We start from the raw sequence: 27701 nt of genomic DNA, 5'->3' as shown, positions 1-27701 counted from the left end.
TAAAGCGTTTTTACTTCAGGACTCTGGCAGGACTCCAGGGGTCACAGGTTCGAAACCTGCTCCGGGCAATGTTCTTTTCCTTTTTTTAATTTTATTCTTGATTTTTTACTGGAGCTTTTACGATCCAATGTTTACAATTATCAATATAAAGCATTTAATGAATAAGTTAAAAAATGCCAAAATCTGTGAAAAGGCCCCTTTAAGTTATTTAGCTGAAATGACGTTGCAACGTCAAATGACGTCACGAAATGTAAACAACATTCGGGACTTACCATTATGTTTGCGTAAATATTTATTTTATTTGCTCATTTAAAAGCATGTGATAAAAAAGATCTGACACTCGTTGTCATATCATACCATATTTTATTAAACTCGTCCAGGAAATTCGTTAGTAAGCTCGCCAAAACTCCTGAACTCGTTTAATAAAATATGGTATTTTCTGTATTTATAAAGTAAACATGTATGTTCATCAAATGAGAGTTCTGCAGATTTTACGGAATTTTTACAGACCATTATCTGACAAGCTGCCTTTCCCGCATTTATGTATGTTGAATTGGCAATGTGTATTAATGTAACTACAAGATTGGTGGTTTCGCCAAAGTACATGTATGTATATAATAAGAATTCAATACTGCTCCAGCAGCTGGAGTTTCACTTCTTTACAATGATATGACAACTCGTGCCAGATCCTATTTGTATGAAATAAAACGTACCACCAGATATTGACAAGACACAACTTTCCAGATAAAGCTTTTTGTAGTTATAGAAATTGTCGTGTGTCGCTGTTATTTAATGGAGTGTTGTTTTTTTTTAATTATTTAGTGGTCAAATTATTTTTTTTACAATGTTATTCAATAAAAAAAATTACAGCGTTATTTAGGAAATTTGTATGTAAGATTTTTTGTACGGCTGACGGATAGCACAGTATTTCCGTGGAAAACATCTTTCTATTAAACAGTATATACAGTACTTTTTGTACATATTTTATACGGGGGAAAAAGATAAACGACCAAAAGTAAAAAAGGCCGTTAACTCGGAAAGTAAAGTTAATGACGATTTAATGTGACAAACATTTCGAATAATTCGTTTTCTATTCGAAAAGAAATACGTTTAGTTTAATTATTGGATAAAAAAAATGTTTTACAGTTGTTTATTTACAACAGACAGATTTTATAACGCAACGTTTTTTGGTTTCCGTTTTGTGCGTAACGTCTACGTATTAATTACGACTTTTAATTGATCATTAGAAAGAATCCAATTGCGTAACAAAAGTATGGTCTAACTAAAAACCGAATGCACGTAATATTAATAATAATAATAATAACAATAATAATAATAATAATAATAATAATAATAATAATAATAATAATATAATAATAATAATAATAATAATAATAATAATAATAATAATAATAATAATAATAATAATAATAATAATAATAATAATAACAATATAAAGTAACTAATACAATTTAAACAAACTTACAATATCGCCATTGCTGAAACTGTAGCCCAGGTTTGTGACCCCGTTCTAATGTTAAATATAAATGGAAACAAATAAATATTGCAATTCAAAATTTCAAACAAGGCAATAATTTTTTTTCAGGCGGCCAATTTCATTGTATGATAATTATTATTTAATTATACGTAAGCTATTAATAAACATTTATTATTGGTTTTATAAATTTAATAAACTATTGCACTATTCATAAAATAAATGATATTTAACACACAATTATCGACATGTAAGAATAAAAAAGAAAGTATAAATTAAGCGCATGTTTCACAGGTATTTACAATGTTAAGCTTTCGATTTATACATGTCATCAAATTCATTTTATATTGAAAACATCAAACACCATAACACTTACCTCATAAGGTGGTGGTGGGGTTTCATTCCCTGTTGCAAACCCGTTCGAAGTCATGGCAACCAAAAGCTCAATTGCCCAGAATAACCAGACTGGCAATTGTCTGATATTCAGACTTATACTTGGAACACAAGGACAATTGAATGCAAATTGCTCAGGTTGTCATCTGCTTATATACCCGATGGAGAGAAATCAATGTCAACCTTTCGAGATGTCATCACAAGTGAAGCTTCGTTTCTCGAGCCGTGAGCACGCATATCAACTTACGTTAAAATGCAGGTCGTATCGGGTTCGATATTTTGGGACGAAAATATTTAATCGGATGAGTACTTCTGTCAGATTTACCACCGTCTTAACTTTCTAAGCGTGTCGTCTGCTGATTGGTTCACCAGCATGTTGGGCTGCGTACCCGACACTTAATCGGATTCGGAGATAAAAAAAAAATAGCCGCGGATCCGGGACAACGTATTTCCCAGCGATACTGTTCTCATACGATTGGTTATCGTTTTATCACGGGCTCTAAGTGACCTAATCGATAACATAATTGTCAGGAAAATAATTCGGTTAACAAAGAATGCCTTTATTCGATATAGCACTGCATTACAACACAATGTATACCTTTGGAACAGGCGTGTTGTGCACGCTATTTTAACGCGATTGTTGAAATTCGGGCCATAAAACGCTCGTTTGATTCATAATTCACACGTGAATTGCGACAAGCGTGTCGTGTTACTTTTGTTCACCACAGGCAGTCCAGTTGCGCAACAAAGTCGCCTTTTGTAATCATGTGCGTCGCGCTTAATTGCGGCATTCGATTTTTTTTTAGCAAAACACGTTCGACATACGTAGATTAACAGCACTGAGTTTTCCGGATGTCTGCACGTTGACGAATTGCGACCTCAATGCAATTAAAAGTTTGGAAAAAGCCTAAACACGAAGGCATGAAAGATCAATCATGTCAACCGCTCCTTCTATCGCTTGCGGTAAGGGTTCAAAAGAGATAAAAATGCCTTATTTGAACATATTTCAGTAGAGGCACATATGGCTGATATATTTGAGTGTAATTAACCCATTTATGCCTAGTGGACTCTCCCATCCTTTTAAATTGGATCAATTTATTTCCAAAATTAGGGATGTGTAGTATATTTATTTCTATATTTAGAATATTTCTTACAGAAATTATTTTAAGCAAACAGCGCAGACCCTGTTGAGACGCCGCATCATGCGGCGTATCATCTGGGTCTACGCTGTTTGCAAAGGCTTTTTTCTAGACGCTGGGCATAAATGGGTTAAAATATCAATGCTCAATTCCTATAATGCTGTAAGACAACTTTCTTTGGTTAATATACACTTTTATAACTTGAATCGCTGATTCAAATAAACAAATAATAACAAGTTCAAATTAAAAAATAATAACACCATTGGATGTTTCCAATACAAATTAAAAGGCTAATACTGTAATACAACGGGTTCATGTCCACCAAAACTAAGGCAAATATCGCTAGGTCAAATCCATAAAAATCAGGCCTATATCGATTGATCGAATCCACAAAAAATATAAGCTGATTCAAATGCATGAAACATGGAAGATAAATGTTTTACAATTTAAGTTGACAGATAATGTCTGTTTGTTTCTATAACAGCAAAAAAACGACTCACGAGCTCAATTTTGAATTACATTGTTTTTATCAGCTTAAGGTACTGAATGTGTTGGACTTGCCTGATATTTAGTGACAATGTCAGTCAATGGACGGATACTTGGTTCGTATGTCAACACCGAATCAATCTGCACCGAAAAAGGAGGTTTCATCATTGACCATTTTTACATCTGTTGCATAAATGTTCCATGTGTGTCAAACCTCGATCGTCGGATTGTTTGTTTGAGCGTATACAACGATTTAGTATTCTTAAAAAAGCTCATTGAAAACTTCTTCGGTTTAATAACATTGCATGAACATGTCAAGGTACCAGTAACTTGTAAACAGAGAGGCGGGTAGACTTGCGACATAAGTGAAACGCGTGATCTCTTATCAACATAACCGAGTAATGGTTTCATTGATGATTTTGTGGCCACTTTTAAGGCACTCTGTACCCATCACGCGTGACTAATGCATTTACTCATACAATTTACATTTTTGACGATCTTTTTAATTAACAAGAACACCACCCATTGTATATATAGCCTAATGTTTGTTCCGCTTTCTAGTCGGTTTCAGTTTAGATGTTGTTCTCTTCTTCCATTTGGATGTGTTCCACATGCACGGACCGATTATTTTAATTTCCAATGTATTAATAGTTCAATTTAAAAGGTGAGTCGTTTTAAGTGATAATTTAGTCGTAATTAATGAAGGCCATATTTTCATTCAATAAAGCTTTTTTTGCGATTTACAATTTTATTACAACGAAACACGAATTTAAGAATCCAATTTCGTTTTGTGAGAGTTAAATGTTGATTTAGTAATACTACTACCGGTATACAACAATCGACATTTTTCTTTGAAGTATGAGAGATACGAATAGCATTCTAAGAATTTTAAATTGATAATAAAATATATATAAGGGGTAAATCATTGTAAGAATTATCCAAGTAAAGAAAAGATACATGCAAGTAAATATGGTAACCAAAGAAGGGGCTTACATATTTATGAAAAGTCGCATGTAGGATGCATGTAGTACTTATGCGAAGTAATATATAGAGAGTGTATAGTCATTATGATAAATAGCATGTATATGTATATATTTTTATTAGAATCCGCATGTAGAGGGTATAGACATATTTTTTTATTTTATTGTATGGTAGTAAATAAATCAAATGGATTACTTTTCAAAAATACGAAAGTGTGTGTACAACTACCTTAAATGGGTCTTTTTTACCTTAGACTGATTACCCTGATTGTGTATCATAACTAGGTTTTGTTAATGTTAGTTATTACACATAAATGGCATTATTTTTATTTACTTGTAAATTTCTTGATTTAACTGCGCTATGTGGTAACATTTAACCCATGTATGCCAAGTGGACTCTCCCATCCTTCTAAATTGGATCAATTTATTTCCAAAATTAGGGATGTCTAGTATATGTATTTCTATATTCGAATATTTCTTACAGACATTCCTTTAAGCAAACAGCGTAGACACAGATGAGAGGCCGCATCATGCGGCGTCTCATCTGGGTCTACGCTGTTTGCCAAGGCCTTTTTTCTGGACGCTAGGCACAAATGGCTTAACTTATTTGCAAACGTGATACATGTATTACCTCGAAATCGATCTAATATGGCACAATACACGATAACCATGTCACAAAGTTGAGTACCGGTAAATGAATTACAGATTATATGTACCAGGTAAGTGTATACCTACGATTGCGTATTAAATGACCATTCCTGCATTCGATATATTACGTACAAATTTCGATGTCTTTTTGTCGTCAACGTATAAAGCTGGTTACGCAAGAACTGGCCTACGTTTTCTGTAAGATTTGACGTTCATAGCGACGCAAAACTTGAACAATATACAATCTAAGTAAGTGATTGCACATGTGTTAAAACAAATATACGCATTTAGTTCCCTCCATAAAATACAGACCAATAAATACATCAAACCTTGTAAGTTTCTTCACTCGTGGCGTTGATTTTTAAAGGAGGGCGGATGGTTTGCATGAAATAAAACGCTTGAACCGGAAAATGCCATCTTAAGAACTCGTTTCATCATATATGATGAATTTATAATATACTTTTGCGTCATTTAACTCTACATGTGACGGCCTTGGATTCCGTTGGAAATAAGTTGTGTACGCTATATCGTCAAAACTTTACGGGTAATCCAATGCACTTATATTTCTATACTAAAATATCATGTAATATTGATCAATAAGTGTGATAAATTGTGATATAGTATGAACCATATATATATGTATTTTGATCTCTGATGGAAACTATCTGTGATATATCTAAATTGTTAAAAAAAATGACTGTTGATTGTATTGATATGATATGTGCACAAATAAAATTATTATTAGTATTATTGTTTAAAGAACGGATATGTGGTCTATATTCTGGAGCGTTGTACCTGTAACAGGCAGATATCAGAACTACCGGGTCGCAGGTTCAATTCGGAAGTCTTCTGGGTGTCATTCGCCCTGGTAGAAATCCTCAGTGCACCCGATATAAGTCTTCTACACACTCACTTGAGTCTTACATGACCATACCTGCATTCCTGTATTCGACATATTACGTACAATTTTGAATGTCGTTTATATCGTGTACTGAATATTTTGCCTGAACTTGCCTACGTTTGCTTTAATAATCAAATCAAATCAAATCAAATTTATTTTAAGTCGGTGCATGTGTACCAAAGAAACATTAGCTATGAATAGCTATTAACCGACATTTACAATAATAACAATAAATAACATCCATAATTATGTCTAACATGTCGAAGGACATTGTGACTAAAACATGAACAACATGCAGTCTAAGTAAGTCAGTATACATGTCTGAAAACAAATAAGCGCATTTAGTTCCCGCCATAAAACACAGACCAATATATATATTGATCGTTTCTTCACTCATGGTGTAGGAGTTTTATCCTTGACCAGTTTGCGAAGACCGAGTATTCTGTGACAAAACTATAAAAAAAAGCAGCGCATGCGAAATTTATGACACACTTGACTGATTGGTTGTGTATCTGTACGAAATACCTCCGAGTTCCGTTTAATGTCGGCAGTCATCGTAGAGTGTATTGTTTATACAGCTATATTTAACTTAGACTGGTGTACATAGCCTTTCTGTAAAATTGTCGTTGTTAATTTGAGATAATCATATTGTTCAAATTATTTTTATATATTGTATTTATTTATGTAACATAGGTGTTACATAACGTATTGTAGTAAATTTCAAACTGTTTATAAATTAGTATTATATAAAGAAACTTCATATCACCACCTTATGAGTAGTTCGTGTTACACGTTCATAAAATAAGATTTATTTGTACTTTTACTTTTACTTTTGCGATGAGCTTTTAAAAAAACGGAATGAATCTTCATTGTTTCACATGAAAATCGTTATTGAATTGGAAATATAATTTGTATAGCGATTCTCATTGCATGATTATCTTTTTTATAAGAATATTGTTCAACTAAATGACCATTTATATTCGCATTTGTAATATAAGCATATACGTTGAATAACTAAAAACTTACATATGATTGTATATATAAATATGTAACTCGTTGGATAAGTCATCGTAACACTGTTTTTAACTTAACTTTCGTGATTTTACTGCCATGCTTGATTTTTGGTTTAAACAAAGATTTAAAAACAACATTTAACGTATCGCAGATACGAATACATTTTGCAATACTGTTTCAAAAGAATCGATCAAAACTACTCAATTATACTTTTAAACTACTCTATTATATCTATACTATAAGTACTACGAAAAAACATGCACAGTAACCATATATTAGAAAGATCAACAAGACGCTATAAAACTACCCTATGTGTATAGCTATAAGACAATTAATGAAACAATAAAATTTTAAACTTGAACTATAAGTACTACATAAAAAACATCATGCACAGTAACCATAGATTAGAAAGATCAACAAGACAAAACAGAGACAAACCAGAGACAAGGGTAACGTCAGGATACCATTACCACGAGTCCACAAATCCCCAAAGGAATAAGTATGCTTCCTTTAAAAGGGTTAATTCAAGTTCATGCTGATTGAGACAAGGGTAACGTCAGGATACCATTACCACGAGTCCACAAACCCCCAATGGAATACTTATGCTTCCTTTAAAAGGGTTGTTTCCAGTTCCCCCCAAAGGAATAATTATGCTTCCTTTAAAAGGTTTTTTTCCAGTTCGTGCTGATTGAGATTTTATATACTGAAATGAATAAACCACTGCTTATATTGCATAAGATTGGAGGAAGAGGTGAGTTGTCAATGCCTTTTTGAAAGAATTCAGTGTTGAAGAACCTCGAATGTTTCATGGAAGTGAGTTCCAGAGTTTGGGAGCAGCGTACATGAAACTTCGCTCTCCGTATGATACGGATTTAATCTTCGTTGGAATCACTAATGAATTGAACTATTTTATTTGACGATACACTTTTTACTGTAATTTTCTATGGAAAAGCATATCTTGAAAAATAGTAAATGGATTCGAATGAAAATGCATATGGGTAGTGCTCTTTAAAAAGGGATATTATTGCATGTGCGTAAAATGTCGTCCCATATTAGCATGTGCAGTCCACACAGGCTAATCAGGGACGACAATTTCCGCCTAAACAAGATTTTTGCTAAGACTGCACAGGCTAATCTGGGACAACACTTTACGCACATGCATTAAACCCCCCTTTTAAAAGTGCGAGGCTCATATATTGTTAATGAGCTTTGGCGGAATTGCTGTGTAAAAGACACATAACATTTTTTTCAATTTTATCAGAATTATTTTATAACAAACACCATAAAATTTGATAGGTAATACAATTTAAGCAACAATAAAAGATAATACATTATCAAATAAACATGATACAAATGCAACATTTTAAGCAGCGATATTTTTTTATAATGTTGTTGATTAATATAAATTTCAAAATTAATTTTGAAACGCACATTTCAATCCAATGTTTGGTTATTATAAGAGTACATTGTTTATTTTCATCGCTTTTTTTCATATTCTGAAGAGTAAATATTTGTTAAATTGGTCATGTTTTAAAAAAGTTTACAATTATAGTTGATAATTAGCGTTGTCCTACTAAGTATCAAACTATACCCAAATTAATTAATTATTAAATAATAGAACTTAGAGACAATCTTGCCAAATCCTTTATCGCAAAGAAACGTTGCTCATAGAATGTTTGTCGAGTTTTCAGAAAAAGTTCGATTAAATCCACATAAAGTTAGTTTAGTTTTTTATAATTGATACAAAACGTTTTTGTGTGAGATTTTGTTTGCATTTTGTAAATTTTGCAAAAGTTGACTCGTTGGGAAACATGGATCTTCGAGGCAAATATTTCATTTTTTAATTTTGTTCGACAGCACAAAGTAAGTAGAGGCTGCATTTTGAGTGTCGAACATATAAGTATATATATGCTAAAACAACAACAACAGCAAACAATAAATGAATATATAGAAAAAAATGGGGTCATGAGTCCTTGCATTGTCCCAATAAATATTTATATAAAATATTAATATATCGACTGATAGCAATGTTACCTACTTATGGAGTGACAGTTGAAACCATTTGGAAGTTTTGTCACGTACATATACCATTTTACCCATTTATGCCTAGGGTCTAGAAAAAAGGCCTTGACAAACAGCGTAGACCCAGATGAGAGGCCGCATGATGCGGCGTCTCATCAGGGTCTGCGCTGTTTGCTTAAAGGAATTTCTGTAAGAAATATTCTAAATATAGAAATAAATATAATAGACATCCATAATTTTGGAAATAAATTGATCCAATTTAGAAGGATGGGAGAATCCACTAGGCATACATGGGTCAACTCGTATAAGATACTGCTTATTATTCTGGTCCATGGGTTAACTCGTATAAGATACTGCTTATTATTCTGGTCACATTTATTCAATCCGTGATAATTACGTAAACTGGATCTAGTAAGAAAGGTTAAACACATGAACCATGCTTTTCAGCCCGTGCTGGTCGGTGTCGATGAACTCCCTGACGACCATGCTTGACTTCCCGACACAGACGCGACTCGGCCGGCTGACGCTACATCCGGCGGGAAACATGTTTTCCACCATGAGGTTCCCGTGCTGGTCGAGTATCAGCACGCGCTTCTCGCGTTCGATGGCGGCGAACACGAGACCCCGGCGGCTGTCGATGCTGCAGACGATGTGCGGCGTGGTGTACGTCCAGATGATATCGCCGTTGCGGCTGATGCAGATGACGCCAACTTGGGCAGCCACGAGGAGTTTCCGACTGTCCGGCGCGGTGCAGATGGCGGTCATGTTCTTCAGAACTAGATCGTCGTTGCTGCCACAGATTGTCTTCACCTGAAAAAGGGGCGACACAATTGGCGGAATTCAGTTTAATAGGTTGAAAACAATATAGTTGTAGTGTATTTATTTATTTTTACAGCCTAGACCGTATGCACCGAACACAATTGTTGTAATTATGACTTGCAAAACTAGAAAAAAGCATGGGTACTACACTGCTGTTGGTGTAGTTGACATTTGTATTTCAATGAATTTTGTTTTAAATGTGTGTGCCGATACAACAATAGGAAATGGTTTTAAAATCGAAAGAAACTTTTAGAAACATGACATAAATTAGAACGTAATTAAACGTTAGAAGTAATAATTTAGTATGATTATAGCGCTAGAGCCCACAATATTTAATGTAATAAGCTGCACTTCACGCACTATTTCTCTTCCTTTCATCAACTTATACTTAGGTGTTTGATATGTTCGAAATCCGACTACGCTGTACGCTACATTTTGTTTCACATTAGATGTTTGTACAGTCTACTGACCTTTGCCGGTTTCAGCGTGATTTCTTCGATAAGCCCGTGCGTGACTGACTTTCTCTCATACGTCACAACCATGACGTCAATGCAGTCCTCGCGGTTCCACACGTGCATGGCCGCCAGATGGAGGTGATACAGACATCGGCCGTATGGGTCTTCCGTCATCGTCGTACGCATGTGACAGAAGCTCGTGTACCTGTGCACGGTAAAAATGAGAGCATCGTTGTGTGGAAAGGGGGTTTAACTCATATGCGTAAAATGTCGTTCCAGATTAACCTGTGTAGTCCACAGAGGCTTATCAGGGACGACACTTTCCGTTGTTTAATATGATATTTTTCCTTAAAATAGTCTTTTCTTAGCAAAAATCTAGGTAATGCGGACAGCGTCGTCCCTGAAAGGCCTGTGAGGACTACACAGGCTAATATGAGACGACACAGAGCAAAACTGATAGATATGACATCATACTTTGATAGAGTAACTGTGATACGGGTTGCAACAAAAATTTCAATATGAATCAGTATTAATAGTAAGGTAATAACAATGAAATTCCACCATTTATTGAAACCTTCGGGTTATTTATTCGTTTGATATCTTACTCAAGATGTTGCGTGTGTATAAGCAAAATGTTACCGTGTCTTATTTTTACAACCATGAACACATTTTTCACGGGAAGCAAGTCGTTTGGGGGGGGGGGCACATAACAAGTACAATGATAAAATGAACAAAACAAATCAAACAGCATACATTTTGCGTAATAATTGTAATTGTTTAGCATTCACAAGTATGTAGCCATTTTTGGTATACTGCAGTAGGCTTGCAATACCTACATTTAGACAAGAGCTGTCAGAGGACTGCGCGCTCGACTATTCGAGTGCTTGACAGTATAACGTAAGCCATCATGGAGGGGAGGGGGGTATAATGTGGTGTATGGTTATTTAATAGATGATCTTTCAAAAATAAGGAAAACAATTTTGTATTTATTTATTTAAATTTTTTTTTTTTGGGGGGGGGGGATTCTGGGGTGGGGCATGGGGGATGGTTTGGGTGGAGTGTATTGTGGTATGTCAGTTAAGTGTTGTTTTGTCAAAGTATTAATCAAATGTGATCATAAATAAAGAAGTCATGGCAATTAAGCAAAATGTTCAATTATCTAAGTATAAAAGGGGCCATAATTCTGTCAAAATGCTTGATACAGGTGTCTGCTCGTGTTTATAGATTGGGATTATGTTGGTAAAGAAGTATGCAAAATATGAAAGCAATATGTTAAAGGACATAGAACATATCTGAGGTGGTACGCAAACTATCACATAGATTTATCCATAATATGCATATTCTAAGTATAAAAGGGGCAATAATTCTGTCAAAATGCTTGATGCAGTTGTCTGCTATTGTTTATAAATTGGGGTCATTTTGGTAAAGAAGTATGCAAAATATAAAAGCAATATGTCAAAGGACATAGGAAATATTTGGGATGGTACGCAAACATTTGCACGCTAACACTAACGCTAACGCTAACGGGAACGCCGACGCCGCGGTGAGTAGGATAGCTCCACTATATATATTTCATATATAATAGTCGAGCTAAAAATAGTTACTAATTGCGGTTAGCGCTCAATGTCCCCGTGAATAAATCAATACAGGTGCGTAGAGTTTGTGTCAGATTAGCTTGTGAAGTTCGCACGGGCTAATCAGTGACGACACTTTCCAACTAAAGTAGATTTGCGCTTAAACTGTGCTGAATGTGCGTATATTGTAGTCCGAGATTAGCCTGTGCAGTTCGCACAGGCTAATCAAGGACGACCCTTTCCTTCTAAAGTAGATTTTCGCTAAGAAAAGACTTCCTTCAAACGATGAATACCATAAAAGCGGAAAGTGTCGTCCCTGATTGGCATCTGGGGTGCCGCTTTACGTACATGCATTAAGCCCAGATTTGCCAGAACGAGGCTAAAATCATCACTGAGAGTACACGCTTGATATAGTTATTAATTTGCAGAAGATTATAAGAATCTTTGGCAAGCACGTTCTACAATTTACCCATTTATGCCTAGCGTCTATAAAAAAGGCCTTGGCAAACAGCGTAGACCCAGATGAGACGCCGAATGATGCGGCGTCTCATCAGGGTCTGCGCTGTTTGCTTAAAGGAATTTCTGTAAGAAATATTCTAAATGTAGAAATAAATATACTAGACATCCATAATTTTGGAAATAAATTGATCAAATTTAGAAGGATTGGAGAGTCCACTAGGCATAAATGAACGCACACAAACCTGAGGTCACTCGAGGTCTTCAGTTTTATTGGTCATCAACAATAAAACAGATAAGAACTACGCACATGTGGACCAGACGGTTCAACTATATCTGGTGCGAGGTTAACAATGTGGAGCAGACGGTTTAAGTACATTTGGTACGAGGTTAACAATATGGTTAAACAAACAAAAAATACCATTTAATCATTGCGTTATGTTTGCAATTTCAAACATATGTAAATTTATTCCATGTGATTGCCATTAAATTTGCTAAATGCGTAGATACCAGGATCAAAAACAATATATTCGAGAACACATAAAATTAATGCATAACATTAAATTAATTCGCCAACATTTAGACACTCAATACGCAAATTTAGGCTTGTGTTCAAAGACCACTCTACCAAACTTTATTATGTAACAGTCGTTAACATATATGATATTTGTTGTGACGGATCGTATCATTACTTCATGAGTGGGCATATAAAACATTTTTTGTCACGATTAGCGGAGGCCATTATCCACCATTATTCGCATTGAAGAGGGACAATAACTCAAGTGTACCTGGTACCATCGCACGTTGCAAGATATGAGGACCCGGAGCATGTCCTAACACTCCAACCTACTTCACTTATAAATGTGTGATGAGATCTGAATTATAGCTCCAAGGATATTCAATATTGGCGTGGCGTTGTGTTGGACAGATGGAGTACCAGAATTTAACCGGCAGAGCTCCAGATAAGGTTTTGGGAAATTCTTAACGTTACTACCAGATTTTCAAAAAGAATTCTTAACTCTGAAATTTTATTCGTAATGTTAGTTACTACTAAGTTTTGGAAAATAATTCGTAACTTTTCTAAATGACCTAAACATAAATAATAATGGTTATTTTATGCACAAAATTAAAAATAAACATACTAGCAACTTTATTTATACGAGTTCAACAGTGTCTGTTCAGTATTATACAATTTTATTTTTCAAATACTTTCATATGCCCAAACTGTGCTTAGATTGCATGCCTTCGATGGATTTTTACATATTTCACAATTAAAACGGGTCTCCCCTTCAATTTTTTCAACGATTAGACACGGGAATTGACCCTTCCACTCGTTCAATGTTTTTTTGTTTAAGTTTGGACCCGTCGTGTCGCGTTTTTTTAGCTTTTCCGACTGTGTCGGCAACTGAACATACACCATCGTCTAAGATCTTTTCTATAATGTCTTTCTTAACATTCAATTTCGGCTCACTTTGCGTACAATATGTTAAAAACGTGTTTTTGCACGCTTTGCAGTTTTTTAGGACGCTCTCAGGGCGCCGCCATTGTTTTTGACAGATAGACTGTACACGCCGCTTTTATTGGGAAAAAATGCACTTTGTTAAACAAACCCGATAACCATTCTATATAAGCAACGAAAAGATCTTTAATGCGCGAAAAGAACTCAATAAAAATCGATACGAACCGATGCAAAAATAACATTCGTAACTTGATTTTGTAATTCTTAATGGTACGACAAGATTTTAAAATAAATACGTAACAGACTTAAAAATAATTCGTAATTACGAAAATACGACCCTTATCTGGAGCCCTGAAACGATATGGTGAAAACTAACATAGCTTACATGCGCCGAGAGCAGGGATTGGACCCGGGCCGCCTAGGTAAGAAGCGCATGTACCAATCTCTGGACACCAGCGACCTTGAGTGCATCGCTTATTGCTTGTATATGTGTTGCAACTGTCAGCTATCTATGCTGTGCTGATGTTCAGTTTCATGTTTTGATATGAGAATATGTACAATTTTATTCTGGATTTGTAAAAAAATGGTCATGGATCAATTATAAACCAAATTAAATCCCTGTTTACATGAGCTAGGGATGATTGCAATCATCGCTAGGAGGCCCAATCTTTATTTATGACAAGTGACCAATTGTCCAACAATTAGACAAAAAACAAGTGCACCCGAACAACGCCAAAACAAATTAATAAAACTGGGGACACCACTTTCGAAAGCCTTTTTCAAAACAAAAGATTGTGGTTTCCAACTGGTGTTACAGCATCAAAAGGGAATAATAGAAGCCCCGTTCTGGAAAAACTGAACTAAATGCATGGATTTTAATGTGTTTCAGTGCAATCCCAGATAAGCCTTAGAAGTCCGCACAGGCGTTATTCAGGGACGACACTTACCGTCTCTTTGACTCCGTCTGATCTTGAGTTTCCTTTAAACAAAAAATCCAACAAGCAGTAAGTGTCGTCCCTGCTCAGACTGTGTGGACTGCACATTCTAATCTGGGAAGACACTTGCATTAAGCTCATTTTTCCCACAAAGAGACTGCTTACTTACACTCGGTCAGTATCAATCCGGTAGAGCAGCTGTAGCCTCGGGGTCGTGGTAACCAGGGATATGCCGCTACTGTTGTCCATCACCAGGATGTTTCCGGTATCGTCGCGTGCGTAGCAGAGCTTAATCGGCGCGCGCAGCGCCATGCTTTCAATGAACTGGTAACGAAGCGAAAACTTCTGAACCGCCCTTTCTGTGATTGTGATTATGTTGTTCTCGATCAGAATGATATCCTCGCATGGAAATTCGAAAATCGACTGCTGGCTAATGCCCTTTAATTTCATGGACCGGACGTTAAAGATGATCGACGTTTCAGCGGAAGTGATGTTCCCGGGCGTGAGACGTGGAAGAATTGTGGGATGCTTCTCCTGCGCGCGTTGCTGACTGGACGGCGGATGTTGCACCTCGTAACGTGGCGTGAACGGTTCCGGTTCCTTCGGCTTCGTAGTAACCGGAAGTGTCCGATAGGTCGACCGAGATCTCGGGATGGTCGTGCTGACGTCGTTCGTCCTCGGCGACAGCTGCTCCTTGCTGTTTAAGCTCGAATCCCGGAAGGTAGATCGACGGTTGAGCGACGGGCGGCTCTTGAAGCTCTCGACGCTGGGGATGCGCTGTGCCGTGGTCGGATTAAGAGGCGTCCACGTGGAGCTCTGATTCTGCACCACCACTGGCTCGTGATTCAGAGTGAGCAGGTCGATAAACGGTTCGTCCGCCTGCACGTTAACGCAGAAGGGGCGCTTCTCAACGGCGGTAAGAACGGCCTGGAAATGCTCCACTTGATCCTGCAAGTTTGGTTAGTACTATTAAAGAACATGGTCGCATGCTCTCAAGAAAAAATTATGTTAAGATAGACGAACTGTAATATAAACGTAACATTGCAAAGGGAAAGTTAATTCGGTCCAAAATGATGCTAAGGTAAAAAGACTAAGAAAACAAACGCAGGGGTATTAAATAATAATTTATGCAAACATGGCTTTTATATTACTAGTATTTTGTAGTTGATGTTTTACTCAAAAAGGTAAAGTTACACTGAGGCAATTTTAACATAAAAACACAATGCTGATCACTTTTACAATGTATTTAAATACTGAGTCCACCAACAATTCAATATAACGCGATAGTTGTCGTTCCATGCTCTCACACAAATTCATACCGAAGTGCAAGAGAGTGATGATTAGTCAGAGTATTTTAAAGGGGAATCATTTCAAAAAAATTAAATGGCGTTCATGTTGTTTGTAAGAACTGCAATACATAATGTTTATTTTCGAATTAACGAAATGCACTTGACGTAAAAACAACTACTTTAAAATGCATTTATTGAAAGGAAAATCACAGCATAATGACATACCTCGTGCCAAAACTATTACTCACGTGACCATATCATTACCCTCGTTACTTCATCATGTGACGAACTACCATTACGCACGTGAAAAAAATATTACTCACACTACCTCACAATTACCATACGGCTGAAAACTTCAACCAATTGAAAAAAAGAGTTGCTCACGGTACCACACCGTTACCCACGGTAACTGTTAAAAACAATAACGCATTAAGTAAACAAACACACACATATTCCCACATTATTGTGCATGTTACCAAAATCACTGCCCATATAGCCGCATCGTAAGCGATATGGACAATCCTAAACCGAAATGACAGCACTTAACCGATTCGAATCCCAACAACCTTACGCGTATAAAAATAGTTATTATCCCACCTTTAACTAGTTGTCCCCACTGTATCATATTGGTAAAACATTAACACAAATTTGAGAAATTGCCTACCTTAACCGACATGACCCCATCCTAACCAACAAGAAATATAATTGACTTACACACCCAAAAAAACAACAAGCCCATCCTACCTGAAGTGGCTTCCACAGTCGCAGCATGTCCAGCTGCCCCTCTTGCGACTTGGTGTTGGTTGTCTTTAGGGTGTCGTCTACCAATTTCTTCGTCTGAGAAATCAGCTGCTGTGTCGTCTTTAAGTGATCTTTGTCCGCCTGCAATTCGCACATTTACAGGAAATGTATAGCAATCAATCATCAATCAATCAATTTAGCAATCAATCAATCAATCAATCAATCTATTGTCTTCACCTACACCACACCAATTACCACTCACATACACCGTACTATCGTCACTTCACATACATCATACCCATTTTCCCTTACCTATTCCATACCCTCAAGTTCCCCTCTTCCTCTCGCATCAGCTTTCTCCTCTTCACATACATCCTACCCTATTTAATTTCCCTTCAAGCCTTCACCAAAACTGACCCACTTCCTTCATATACAACCTACCTATTCCGCTCATCTACACCCCACCCTTACCTTCATTTACACCCTACCCTCTTCCACTATCAGACACTATACCATCTCTCCTTTACTTACACCACACACCCCCTTCCCTTGACCTACATCCAAGGCTCTTCCCTTCACCTACATCCTACCTTCCTCCTGTCATGTACACACAACCTTATTTCATTCACCAGAACTCACTTTCTTTTGCGCTACATCCTATATCAGCTTTCCTTCACATAAACCTACTCTCTTCTCTTCATCTTCACATCACTAATGTCCCCTCACCTGTATTATACCCTTTTTATTTCACCAACAACATTTTCCATGTCCCTCACATGCACACTAACCTCATCTCTTCACCTGCACTCACTCTACCATCGCCTTAATGTATACCCTACACTCTTCCCTACAACAACCACGCTCCCTCCCTTGCACTCTACCCACTTCTTTTCACCTGCAACTATTTCCTCTTCCTCTCACATGCAACTCTTCCCTCTCACTCTAATCTGTACCTCTTCCATCTACCCTCATCTGCACCTCTTTCTTCACCCCACACCTGCACCTCTCCTCTTCTCCCCCTAACATGCATATATGTGTATCCTCCTCACCTGCACCTCTTCCATCCCTCCCTCACCAGCACTTCTGCCCTCTCCCCCTCACCTGCACCTCTTCCCTCTCCCCCTCACCTGCACCTCTCGTATCACCTTAATATATTTTTATCCTCCTCACCTGCACCTCTTTCATCCCTCCCTCACCAGCACCTCTGCCCTATCCCTCTCATCTGCACCTCTTCCCTCTCCCCCTAACCTGCACCTCTTCCTTCTCCCCCTCACCTACGCCTCTTCTATCTCCCCCTTACCTGCACTTCTTTTACCCCTCACTCACCAGCACCTCTGTGCTCTCCCCCACATGTTCCTTCTCACCCAAACCTGCATCTCTTTCAAGTCCTCTTACATGCACCACTTCCCTCTCCATATAACCTGCACCTCTCACCTAAAATCACCTCCACCTCGTACGGCTCTACGTCACCTGCACATCTTCCATCTCCCCCTTACATTCACATCTTCCGTCTCCCTCTCAGCTGCACCTCTTCATTTTCCCCCTCACCCACACCTCTTTCATCTCCACTCACCTTCATCTCCGCCCATTTCCCTCCAACCTACTCCTCTTTAATCACCCCTCACATTCACCTCTTCCCTTCCCCCCTTCACGTTCACCTCTTCCCTCTCCGCAACACCTGCATCTCTCCCCTCTTTCCCTCACCTTCATACATGTATATTTTTATCCTTCTCACCAGCAACTCTTCCATCCCTCCCTCATCAGCACCTCTACACTCTCCTCCACACCTGCACCCCTAATCTCCCCCCTCATCTCCCCCTTATCTTCACCTCTTCCCTCTCTCCATCAATGCACACTTTTTCCCTTTCACGTGTATCTATCCCCTCACCTGCACCTCTTCCATCTTCCCCTAACCTGCCCCTCTTCTATCGTTCCTCACCTTCGCCTCTTCACCTTACCTGCAAAACAACCTCTCCCCCTCACCTGCACCTTAATCCTCTCCACCACACCTGCACCTCTTACCTCTCAACCTCATCTGCACCTCTATCCTTATCCTCTCACCTGCACCTCTTACCACGCCCTTTTACCTGCACCTCTTCCCTCTCCCCCTCACTAGCCGATTTTCCTTCTCCCCCTCACCGCCACATCTTCCTCCCGTCCCTCACCAGCATCTCTTTCCTCTCCCTCACACCTGCACCTCTAACCTCTCCCCATAATCTGTACCTCTAACCTTATACCCCTCACATGCACCTCTACCCGCGCCACATTATCTGCAATTCTTCCACCCCACCCTAACCAGCACCTCTTCCTTCTCCACACACCTCCACCTTTTTCACCCCTCTCACCAGCACCTCTTCCATATCCCCCTTACCTGCACATCTAACCACTCCCCCTCACCTGCACCTCTATGTTTATCCCCTAACATGCATCTCGTCCCGCGCCCCGTGAACTGCACCTCTTCCATCCCGCTCTCACCAGCACCTCTTCCTTCTCCCCCTTTCCTGCACCTCTTCCACCCCTCTCTAACCAGCAACTCGTCCTTCTCCCGTTACCTGCACCTCTTCCATCCCGCCCTCACCAGCACCTCTTCCTTCTCCCCCTCACCTATACCTCTTACACCCCTCCCTCCCCAGCACCTCTTCCCTCTCCCCCTTACCTGCATTTTTCCATCTCCCCCTCACCTTTACCTCTTCCATCTCCTCTCACTTTCACCTCTTCCCTCTAACTCTCAGCTGCACCCTTCCCCCCTCACCTACCCATCTTCTATCTCCCCTCACCTTCACCTCTTTCCTTTCCCCCTACCTACACCTCTTCCATCTTCCCTCACATTCACCTCTTCCCTTTCCCCCTCACCTACACACCTTCCATCTCCCCTCACCTTCACATCTTCCCTTTCCCCCTAATCTAATCCTGTTCCCTCTCCCTAACACCTGCATCTCTCCCATCTCCCCCTCACCTGCATATATTTTCTCTCCACCTCACCTGCACCTCTTCCAACCCATCCTCACCTGCACCTCTTTCCACCCCCACCCCCCTCACCAGCACCTCTTCCCATCACCTGCACCTCTTCATTTTCCTCTTCATCTGCACTCGTTCCACCCCTTCCTCACCACCACCTCTACCCTCTCATCCACACCAGTACCTATAATCTTCTCCCCCTAACCTGCACTTCTGCCATCTCCCCATCCCCCCCCCCTCCATCTCCCCATTACCTTCAGCTCTTCCCTCTCCCTCTCAGCTGCAACCCTTCCCCCCTAACCTTCACATCTTCTATCTCCCCTAACCTTCACCTATTCCCTTTCCACCGTACCTGCTTCTCTTCCATCTCCCCTTACCTTCACCTCTTTACCCGCATCTGCAACCCTACCCTTCCCCATCACCTGCAACTCTAACCTCTCTCTAAACACCTGCATTTGATCATTGTCCTCTCACCTGCACCTCTTCCCGTGCCCTCTTACCTGTGATATCCGGGTGGCTGTCTCGATCTGTTGGCGGGACTCGTTGAGCTTTTTCTTCATCTGCCGGGCGAACCTGTCCACCATGTGCTCCACCTCCCACACCTTCTGCAGGAGGTCCTCGGCGTGCGTCGCAGCCACGTTGGAGTTAGAGATGCGGATCGCATGCTCCTCTGCAACGAGTTGGGATATTACGTTTTGGGCTCAACGAAAACAGTCCGTATAAAAGTAGTATTGGTAAAAATATCTTTTAGAGCAAATCAAACGTGAACCTTAAATAGTGTCGATGTATATATGTACATTTGAAAATGATATTTGACGAACGTTTGATGTTAAACATTTTACGTTTTTGTCTACCAGGACGCGATGTTTCTCAACCAAAACTAGAAACATAAATATTTAAAAATTGAACTTTGAACAAGTATTAAATTGCTTCTCGAACATTACGCCAGAATAAAACAACACGCATATTGTTTTAAAGTTATTGTTCACAACCAGATTCTGTGTTACTGCCACCTTTTAAAGGGACTGTCAACCACGAATGACGAAAAAAATTAAAGTTCTAAAATACCGTGTTATTTCACGATTATTGGTTTATATTGATTAAAATTTCACGACTGGAATATTACATTACTTGAAAAAAGTTCATATTTTCAGTATATTCGGTAATAAAATTTCGCGATGTGAAATCAAAAGTACATCGCAAAAATAGGTGACATAACGATATACACACTATAAATAACGCAAGTAGATTGATCATTTTATATATAAAATATATTCAATTCACTACGCATGCATTCCTTGGTTTACCACGTGAAGATGATGATCAATCTACTGGCGTTATTTATATTTAACTGGTAGTTACCTGGTAGACATACCCAGTACAATTTATTACCGATATATACTGAAAATATGAAAACTTAACAACTTTTTTCAAGTAATGTAATATACCAGTCGTGATATTTTAATCAATATAAACTTATTATTGTAAAACAATACGGTATTTTACAACTTTTCTTTTCTTCGTCGTCGTGGTTGACAGTCCCTTTAAAAAATTCCTGAAAATTGAATAAAAGGAAAGGAACTTGCATTATCATAGAAACAGGCATGATTTGTTTTTAAGGAAAAAAAGAGTAATGGACAGAAAATATCAAAGACGAAATCTTTGCCTTCCTTTGGTTTGTGTGTATGAATACTGTGTTTGAAGAAGTGTTTCGAATTCCATACATTTAATGGTTTAAAGTTTTACGATTGTTTTCAGTTGTTCGACATATTTCCCCCCCCCCCCCACCTTTTTCCAAAAAAAGATAAAGATCAGTTATATTTTTCTAAAACATTTTTGTGCGCTTCATGTATGTATTTGCTATATACATTACCTATTGCATATTTTCGTCCATTGCAACCATCCGGGCGATATTTTATAGTCAGTGGCAATTGCCGCTAAGCACAATAAATCTTCAAAAATACTTCAAACGCATATTTTACAGCAACTTAAAGACATTTAGATTTCGTTTTAGACACGTCAAAGCAGCTTCAGGCACCTGTACCGTTTACAATTTAACAAGAAATAAACAGTCATAAAAAAATGTAGGCTTAACCAAAGCCAAAAGAAAACTAGATATTGGGAAAAAACAAAATCGGGTGTGGTATAAAATGGACACTGCGGACGAAATTATTTGTTTACATAATTTTACGATTTTACGCATATCCGTCGAACATTTCATCAATTTTTATGTGACGTAACGTATTTACAATCTTTGTTCAAAGTCGCATGTAATTCATCAACTTTATGTAAAGTCAGGGAATATATAAGTTGAGAAGCCACTAAAGGAATGTTGATTGGTAAACGTTACACATTTAATTGATGCAGAAACACGATTCACTTTTACCTTTACCCATGCGTTAAAACGTTGAGAAAAGTTTGTTTCATAAAAACGGCTTTAATACTCACTTTAATGTTGCTTCCATTCATCTTTTATCAACTATGGTGAGACAGCCACACAAAAAAATGTTCTGTTTATCTTTTATTGTTTATTTTGAACGATGCTATTCTTTTTATGAATATATATATATATTTCTTCTGTCGAACACGGTAATATTTTTTTTGGCATTTAGATGGTGTTATTGTGTTGAAAATAAAATGTTTAAAAGCGTTATAAAGTGATAATTGTTCATAATTTAAGACGCAATATTTTTCAACAGAGGATAACATAATCACCATATTTCTTAGTTGTGTACTCTACTTCATCACTATCATTTACACCATCAACTCCGACACTATGATCATTGTTGTTGGAAAACTGGCTTAATGCATGTGCGTTAAGAGCCATCCCAGATTAGCATGTGCAGCTCGCACAGTCTAATTAGATACGACACTTTCCACTTGTTTCGATTTTTTCGTTTGAATGAGGTCTGCTTTAAATGAACATCAAGGGTAGGCGGAAAGTTTCGTCTCTGATAAGCCGGTGCGGGTTGCAAACGCTAATCTGGGACAACACTTTACGCACATGCATTTACACTTGCATGTTTTCCCAGAACGCGTCTCATATTATGTTCATCGTCGCCTCAACGACAGTAAATGTTACCAAATATAAACAATAACTAACTTTTAATATTCATTAACACCATGCAACCAATTATCAAACGACAGGGCTATAATATAGCAGGCGCTAACGAGCCCTTGCATCCCAAAAGGTTCTGCTGGGGATCCTTTTATTTCAAAGAAAACGCTGTATCCTCTTTAAGAGAAGTACTGAAAAACAATTGAGCCTCGCTCTTGGAAAACTTGGCTTAACCCTTTGCATGCTGGGTAATTTGTCTTCTGCTAAAATGTCGTCTGCTGAATTTCTAAAATTAGCATTTTCTTCGATTTTTTTCAAAGAATACTATCAGAATAGCAAACAGTTTGGATCCTGATGAGACGCCACGTTCTGTGGCGTCTCATCAGGATCCAAACTGTTTGCAAAGGCCTTCTTCAAAATTTGGTTCCCGCACTGAACGGGTTAATGCATGTGCGTTGAGTGTCATCCCAGATTAGCCTGTGCAGACTGCAGGGAAAACACGTTACGCTTTTATTGAATTTTTCGTTTTAATGAAGTTTCTTCTAAACAATCATCCTGGTTAGCCTTTACATTGTTTCATCATCAATATGAACATTAACATTTGAAAAAAGTGCCCTTTTTTATAAAACCTAAACATTGACCCCACTTTAGCTGGTATGTGATTAACTTTCCTTTTTATTTATAAATAAATAAAACATTATCTCCTGATACTAGTAAATGAGTTTTTGCTAAGCTAAGTAAAAAGCAGATAGATAATGGAGTCTGGCTCTATGAAGACAATGCTAAATGCATATGCGTGAAGTGTAATCCAAGATTAGCCTGTGAAGTCCGCACAGGGACGAAACTTTCCGCTGAAACTGGATTTTCGTGAAGAAGAGATTTACTTTAAACGAAAAATTCCATAAAAGTGTAGAGTGTCGTCCATGATTAGCCTGTGTGGGCTGGAAAGGCTAATCCATGACGACGGTTGACGCACATTCATTAAGTCTAAATTCTCCACAGCGAGGCTGAATTGTTGAACAGCATCAAATAAAAGCGTTTTCTCACGTGTCTGCGACGACGTGCATATGCAGAGTTATAAGGCTTAGAATCCTTTCTTTGACGGACCTGTCACAAAGAAACATTCGTGGACTGTGCAGTGTGCGAGTATTTTATGAGGTCCTACTGCGCCTCAGGCTGCATAATGTGAGGATCAAGAATGTGTCCCAGTACGCTTACTGTCTTTAACTAGACTTACGAAAGTTGGGATGAATTTTGAATTAGATCTGTAATTTCCGGGTATTTGATTATTATTGAAAGATATTGACCGTCTTGAGCTGTGTGTATGTGTGTGCGTGGGGGGTGGGAGGGGGAGGGGTGGAATCTGAATTCCCGGAAGAAACCCCACATGCCCGTCATCGTTACCACTTAAAAAGCTCACATGCGCACGAGGCGAGGATCGAACCTGTGTCGCCTATGTGAGAATAGCGTTCACCAACCACTGCGCTAACCGGACGGCCATAGACTATACAGACTGTTTACAAGGGGCTTAAGTAGGCGTGGATATCAGTCAAAACGTTCTTGACTCACGTACCTTGCAGACGGAGCTGTCCTAGGAGGTCACCCACGTGTTTCTTGACGTCATTCACGGCATCCTTGCAGTTGCGTGCGTAGCATGGCGCGTTCGTATGCTTGGCGATGATGCAGTCGGGACAGTGGAGCTCGCGGTGGTGGAAGCAGTAGTACTCCTTGAACTTGTCCGAATGCACCTATGTGGACGGCAATAAATTTCCCCTTTAAGGGACTTGTTATGCGTACTTTCGAAAATAACTAATTGTCCGATTAGCCTGCGCAGTCCGCTTTTATTGTATTTTACTTTTACAGGAACTCTCTTCTTAGCGGCAATACGGTTTGGAAAAAAGTGTCGCCCGTGATTAGCCTGTGTGGACTAAACAGGCTAATCTGGGACGACACTTTACGCACCTGCGTTAAACCCGTTGTCTCAGATCGAGGCTCAAATGGGTTTACTTGTTCTTACAAAACTATAATATTTCAAACAATTAAAATTTTAAAATAATTATGATACCAAGAAAATACAATTAACTAAAAAGTGTTCCTTCCCCAAAATTTTCATCCGGGACCTTCGGAATTAAAATTTAACGCCCTACGACTGGGTTTGTATGTAAAACGTATTGGTATCGCATTTGATAAATCTCTAAATGGGGCTTAATAACTCAAGTGCAAGTAATTAGGTCACTTAAGTGACAATTCGTTAAAACGTCCATCCGTTCGTTTGTACTTATGTTCTATCCTGTCACTGAATTATCGCAAATATGCATGGTATGTTTGTAAATAGTGCAATTGTTAATTACTTAGACTCTGGCAACATATATGTTGTCTCACACGTTGATCCATCGGTCAATAAAGCTCCACGGTGTGAGTAATTGAGCTAACGCGGGTACCGACGACGAGTTTGACCTACCGGTCCGAAAGTTGGTAGAGCGCTCAATGACCATGGTTTCGATGCCCGGGGCAGCCACATTACTTGTGTGGGGGCGTTTGTGAAATAATTTCTACGGCCATTATTCCACAACATCGGATTTAAATAGGGCAGTTGTCAGTTACTGGCATAAGTATGTGTGCACTGGCAAATCAGGTAACCCAGATAACCCTGGAAAAGTTTGATGCGGTTGAATATGACCGTCGTCTATATTATGAGTCAACTACTCTTGAGCACAGTTTAAATCCGAACAAACGAAATAAAGACAACATTGACATACCTCGCAGACTTGAGAGTCCTGGAACCGGGCCAGTGTCTGCAGTTGGATAGCACAAAAGGCGTCCACCGGGAACCAGTCCGCCCAGTCTTCCGTTTCCGTCGTGGGGATGGCGTGGCGCGACCGGCACTCCGGGCAGTCGAACGTGCCGTTGAGGTCGTCACGCTTTAGGGCGGACTTGATTAGACCTGTGAGTGGGTTAAGGGACTTTAAAATGTATTACGTATAGTTATTTTTAGTTGTAGAATACTATATATGACTCGCGCTCTGTAAAAAAGAGGCTAAATACATGTATATGCGTAAAGTGTCGTCCCCAGATTAGCCTATGCAGTTCGAACAGGCTTATAAGAGACGATATTTTACGCGTAAACTGGATTTTCGTTAAAAAAATACTTCCTTTAAACGAGAATAGCCATCCGCGCTGAAATTGTTGTCCCTGATTAGCCTGTGAGGACTACAAAGGCTAATCTGGGACGACACTTTACGCGCATGAATTGAACCGCGTTTTTCAAGTTTGCAAGAGCGAGACGCATATCATAGCGTTATGTCTGCCGTGTGGGCTTGATGGAATCACACAAACATAAAACGTGTTTGCCCACACAGGCAAACTGTTACATATGGATAGAATTCAGTTGTACATTGTTGTGCATAAAATAATTCTGAATTAGAAGTATGCATTATTTCATTTATATTATAACAGTTTTCTCAGAACGCGACTTATAAGAACATGGCAGGCACCTTTCAGACAGTCCTTGCATAGCGTGTGTTCACATGGTAACCGTCTCGGGTCCTTCAGCTTGCCCAGGTGGATCGGACACTTGAAGTGCTGAGACACCTGTTCGAAACTGCGTGACGTCTTAGACATGGCCGTTCGTGAGCGCGTGTGTCCGTCCGCGTGCAGCCGATGTAGAATACGTGAAACTCCCGAGTAAAAATACCAGAGCTTATTCTTCTCTGACTGGAATCGTGGGCAATGTTGAAAGAGTTTAATTGTATTGATTTCTTAAACTGGCGGGCTCGTTTGATCTCAACATTCCTTCAATGTTTTACTTTATCGTTTTGATTCATGACATTTACAGGTGTGTATCCTTTTGGAGTTCACAGAACAGATAATCAACAATTAATACGGTACATTTAATCCACAAAGTTCAGACAGTCACCAAATTCAAAATTAAATGCACGTTTTGAATAAAAGAACTGCATCATCGCGTGTAACAAATGTTAATTCACTCGGATACGTGTTTTAGTGCATTGTTTCCATTTCGTTGGTAGTTATTGGTTTGTTATTATATTGGCATTTAAATTGGTGTGTAATTAAAGCTATTCCCTTTGTTACACGGGAATGTAAGCAAGTCTTTGAGGCCCAGGTTTAAATTTCTTTTTGCTGAATATTTAGTGTCCATGAATTGATCGTGTTTACGAATTTGTTTACGAAGTACCGGGAGCCTTTACATAAATGGGCCCTGTTCTGTAAAAAGGGGGTTTAATGCATGTGCGTAAAGTGTCGTCCCAGATTAGCCTGTGCAATCCGAAGGGACGATACTTTCTTTTAAAGAAAGTCTCTTCTTAGCAAAAATCCAGTGTAGGCGGAAAGTGTCGTCCCTGGTGAGCCTGTGCGGACTGCAAAGGCTAATCTGGGACGACACTTTAGATACGAACATGTATTAAACCCCTTTTTCATAGAGCACGACCGAAAAATATATTACAATGATAAGTCAACTATTGTTTGAAACTATATAGCCTTACGTGAATTCCTATTTTTATGTTATATGCTCGTTGAAATTAACCCATGTTCAAAATGCGTATAATGAGAGAACATTAAATCAAAAGTATAAAAGCTGCGTTACATACAGCGTCTAGACCATACAGATCGATTGTTAGCGCTATGGCCCTTCGTTCGGTCTCATTGGCTACCGCATGTAATCGTTGTTGTATAGAATAAACGTGGTTTTATCCACAGAACATGTATATCTGCACATACATTTGAGTACCCGGTATATACATTTTAACATATGTTTTTGTCAAGTATGACATTTTTATGTATTTTAGATATAAAACATCATTATAAAGGTGTAAATAGAGAGCTCATATATATATATATATATATATATATATATATAAAA

At 38.6% G+C, this 27701-nt stretch overlaps 2 protein-coding genes across 3 annotated transcripts in view; both read right to left on the bottom strand.

Annotated features, from left to right (window-relative positions):
* LOC127871361 (sodium-dependent phosphate transport protein 2B-like) overlaps positions 1 to 2051 on the bottom strand; it is a 32369-nt gene extending 30318 nt beyond the window's left edge. The window contains exons 1-2 of one of the 2 annotated variants that reach the window (XM_052414176.1): positions 1872 to 2051; positions 1487 to 1531 (exon numbers count right to left, since the gene is read on the bottom strand). In XM_052414176.1, the coding sequence (XP_052270136.1) occupies positions 1487 to 1531; positions 1872 to 1925 (99 nt within the window). In that variant the 5' untranslated portion in view covers positions 1926 to 2051. The remainder of the gene's footprint in view (positions 1 to 1486; positions 1532 to 1871) is intronic. The other variant, XM_052414175.1, reaches the window with a different exon arrangement.
* Positions 2052 to 8498: 6447 nt separating this feature from the next.
* Positions 8499 to 26753, bottom strand: LOC127871359 (RING finger protein nhl-1-like). The gene is made up of 8 exons (XM_052414168.1): positions 26317 to 26753; positions 25582 to 25766; positions 24396 to 24570; positions 20265 to 20434; positions 16810 to 16947; positions 14946 to 15724; positions 10368 to 10557; positions 8499 to 9888 (listed from the first exon to the last, which is right to left on the bottom strand). Exons 1-8 carry the CDS (start codon positions 26441 to 26443, stop codon positions 9487 to 9489), a joined length of 2166 nt encoding a protein of 721 aa, XP_052270128.1. The 5' UTR covers positions 26444 to 26753; the 3' UTR covers positions 8499 to 9486.
* Positions 26754 to 27701: the final 948 nt, after the last annotated feature.

The sequence above is a fragment of the Dreissena polymorpha genome, chromosome 3, assembly GCF_020536995.1.
Source record: "Dreissena polymorpha isolate Duluth1 chromosome 3, UMN_Dpol_1.0, whole genome shotgun sequence".
In the NCBI taxonomy this organism is placed as follows: Eukaryota; Metazoa; Mollusca; class Bivalvia; order Myida; family Dreissenidae; genus Dreissena; species Dreissena polymorpha.
The sequence above is the reverse complement of the archived record's forward strand: the minus strand, read 5'-3'. Positions and strand labels throughout refer to the sequence as shown.

What these genes read in the sequence shown, in the direction of transcription:
- LOC127871359 (XM_052414168.1), bottom strand. Translation starts at nt 26,443, where the DNA reads ATGTCTAAGACGTCACGCAGTTTCGAACAGGTGTCTCAGCACTTCAAG. An exon ending in GACTGTGGAAGCCACTTCAG is followed by an intron (nt 15,725 to 16,809) that starts GTAGGATGGGCT and finishes CCAAACTTGCAG; the next exon opens with GATCAAGTGGAGCATTTCCA. An exon ending in TCACGCTGAAACCGGCAAAG is followed by an intron (nt 9,889 to 10,367) that starts GTCAGTAGACTG and finishes CCCCTTTTTCAG; the next exon opens with GTGAAGACAATCTGTGGCAG.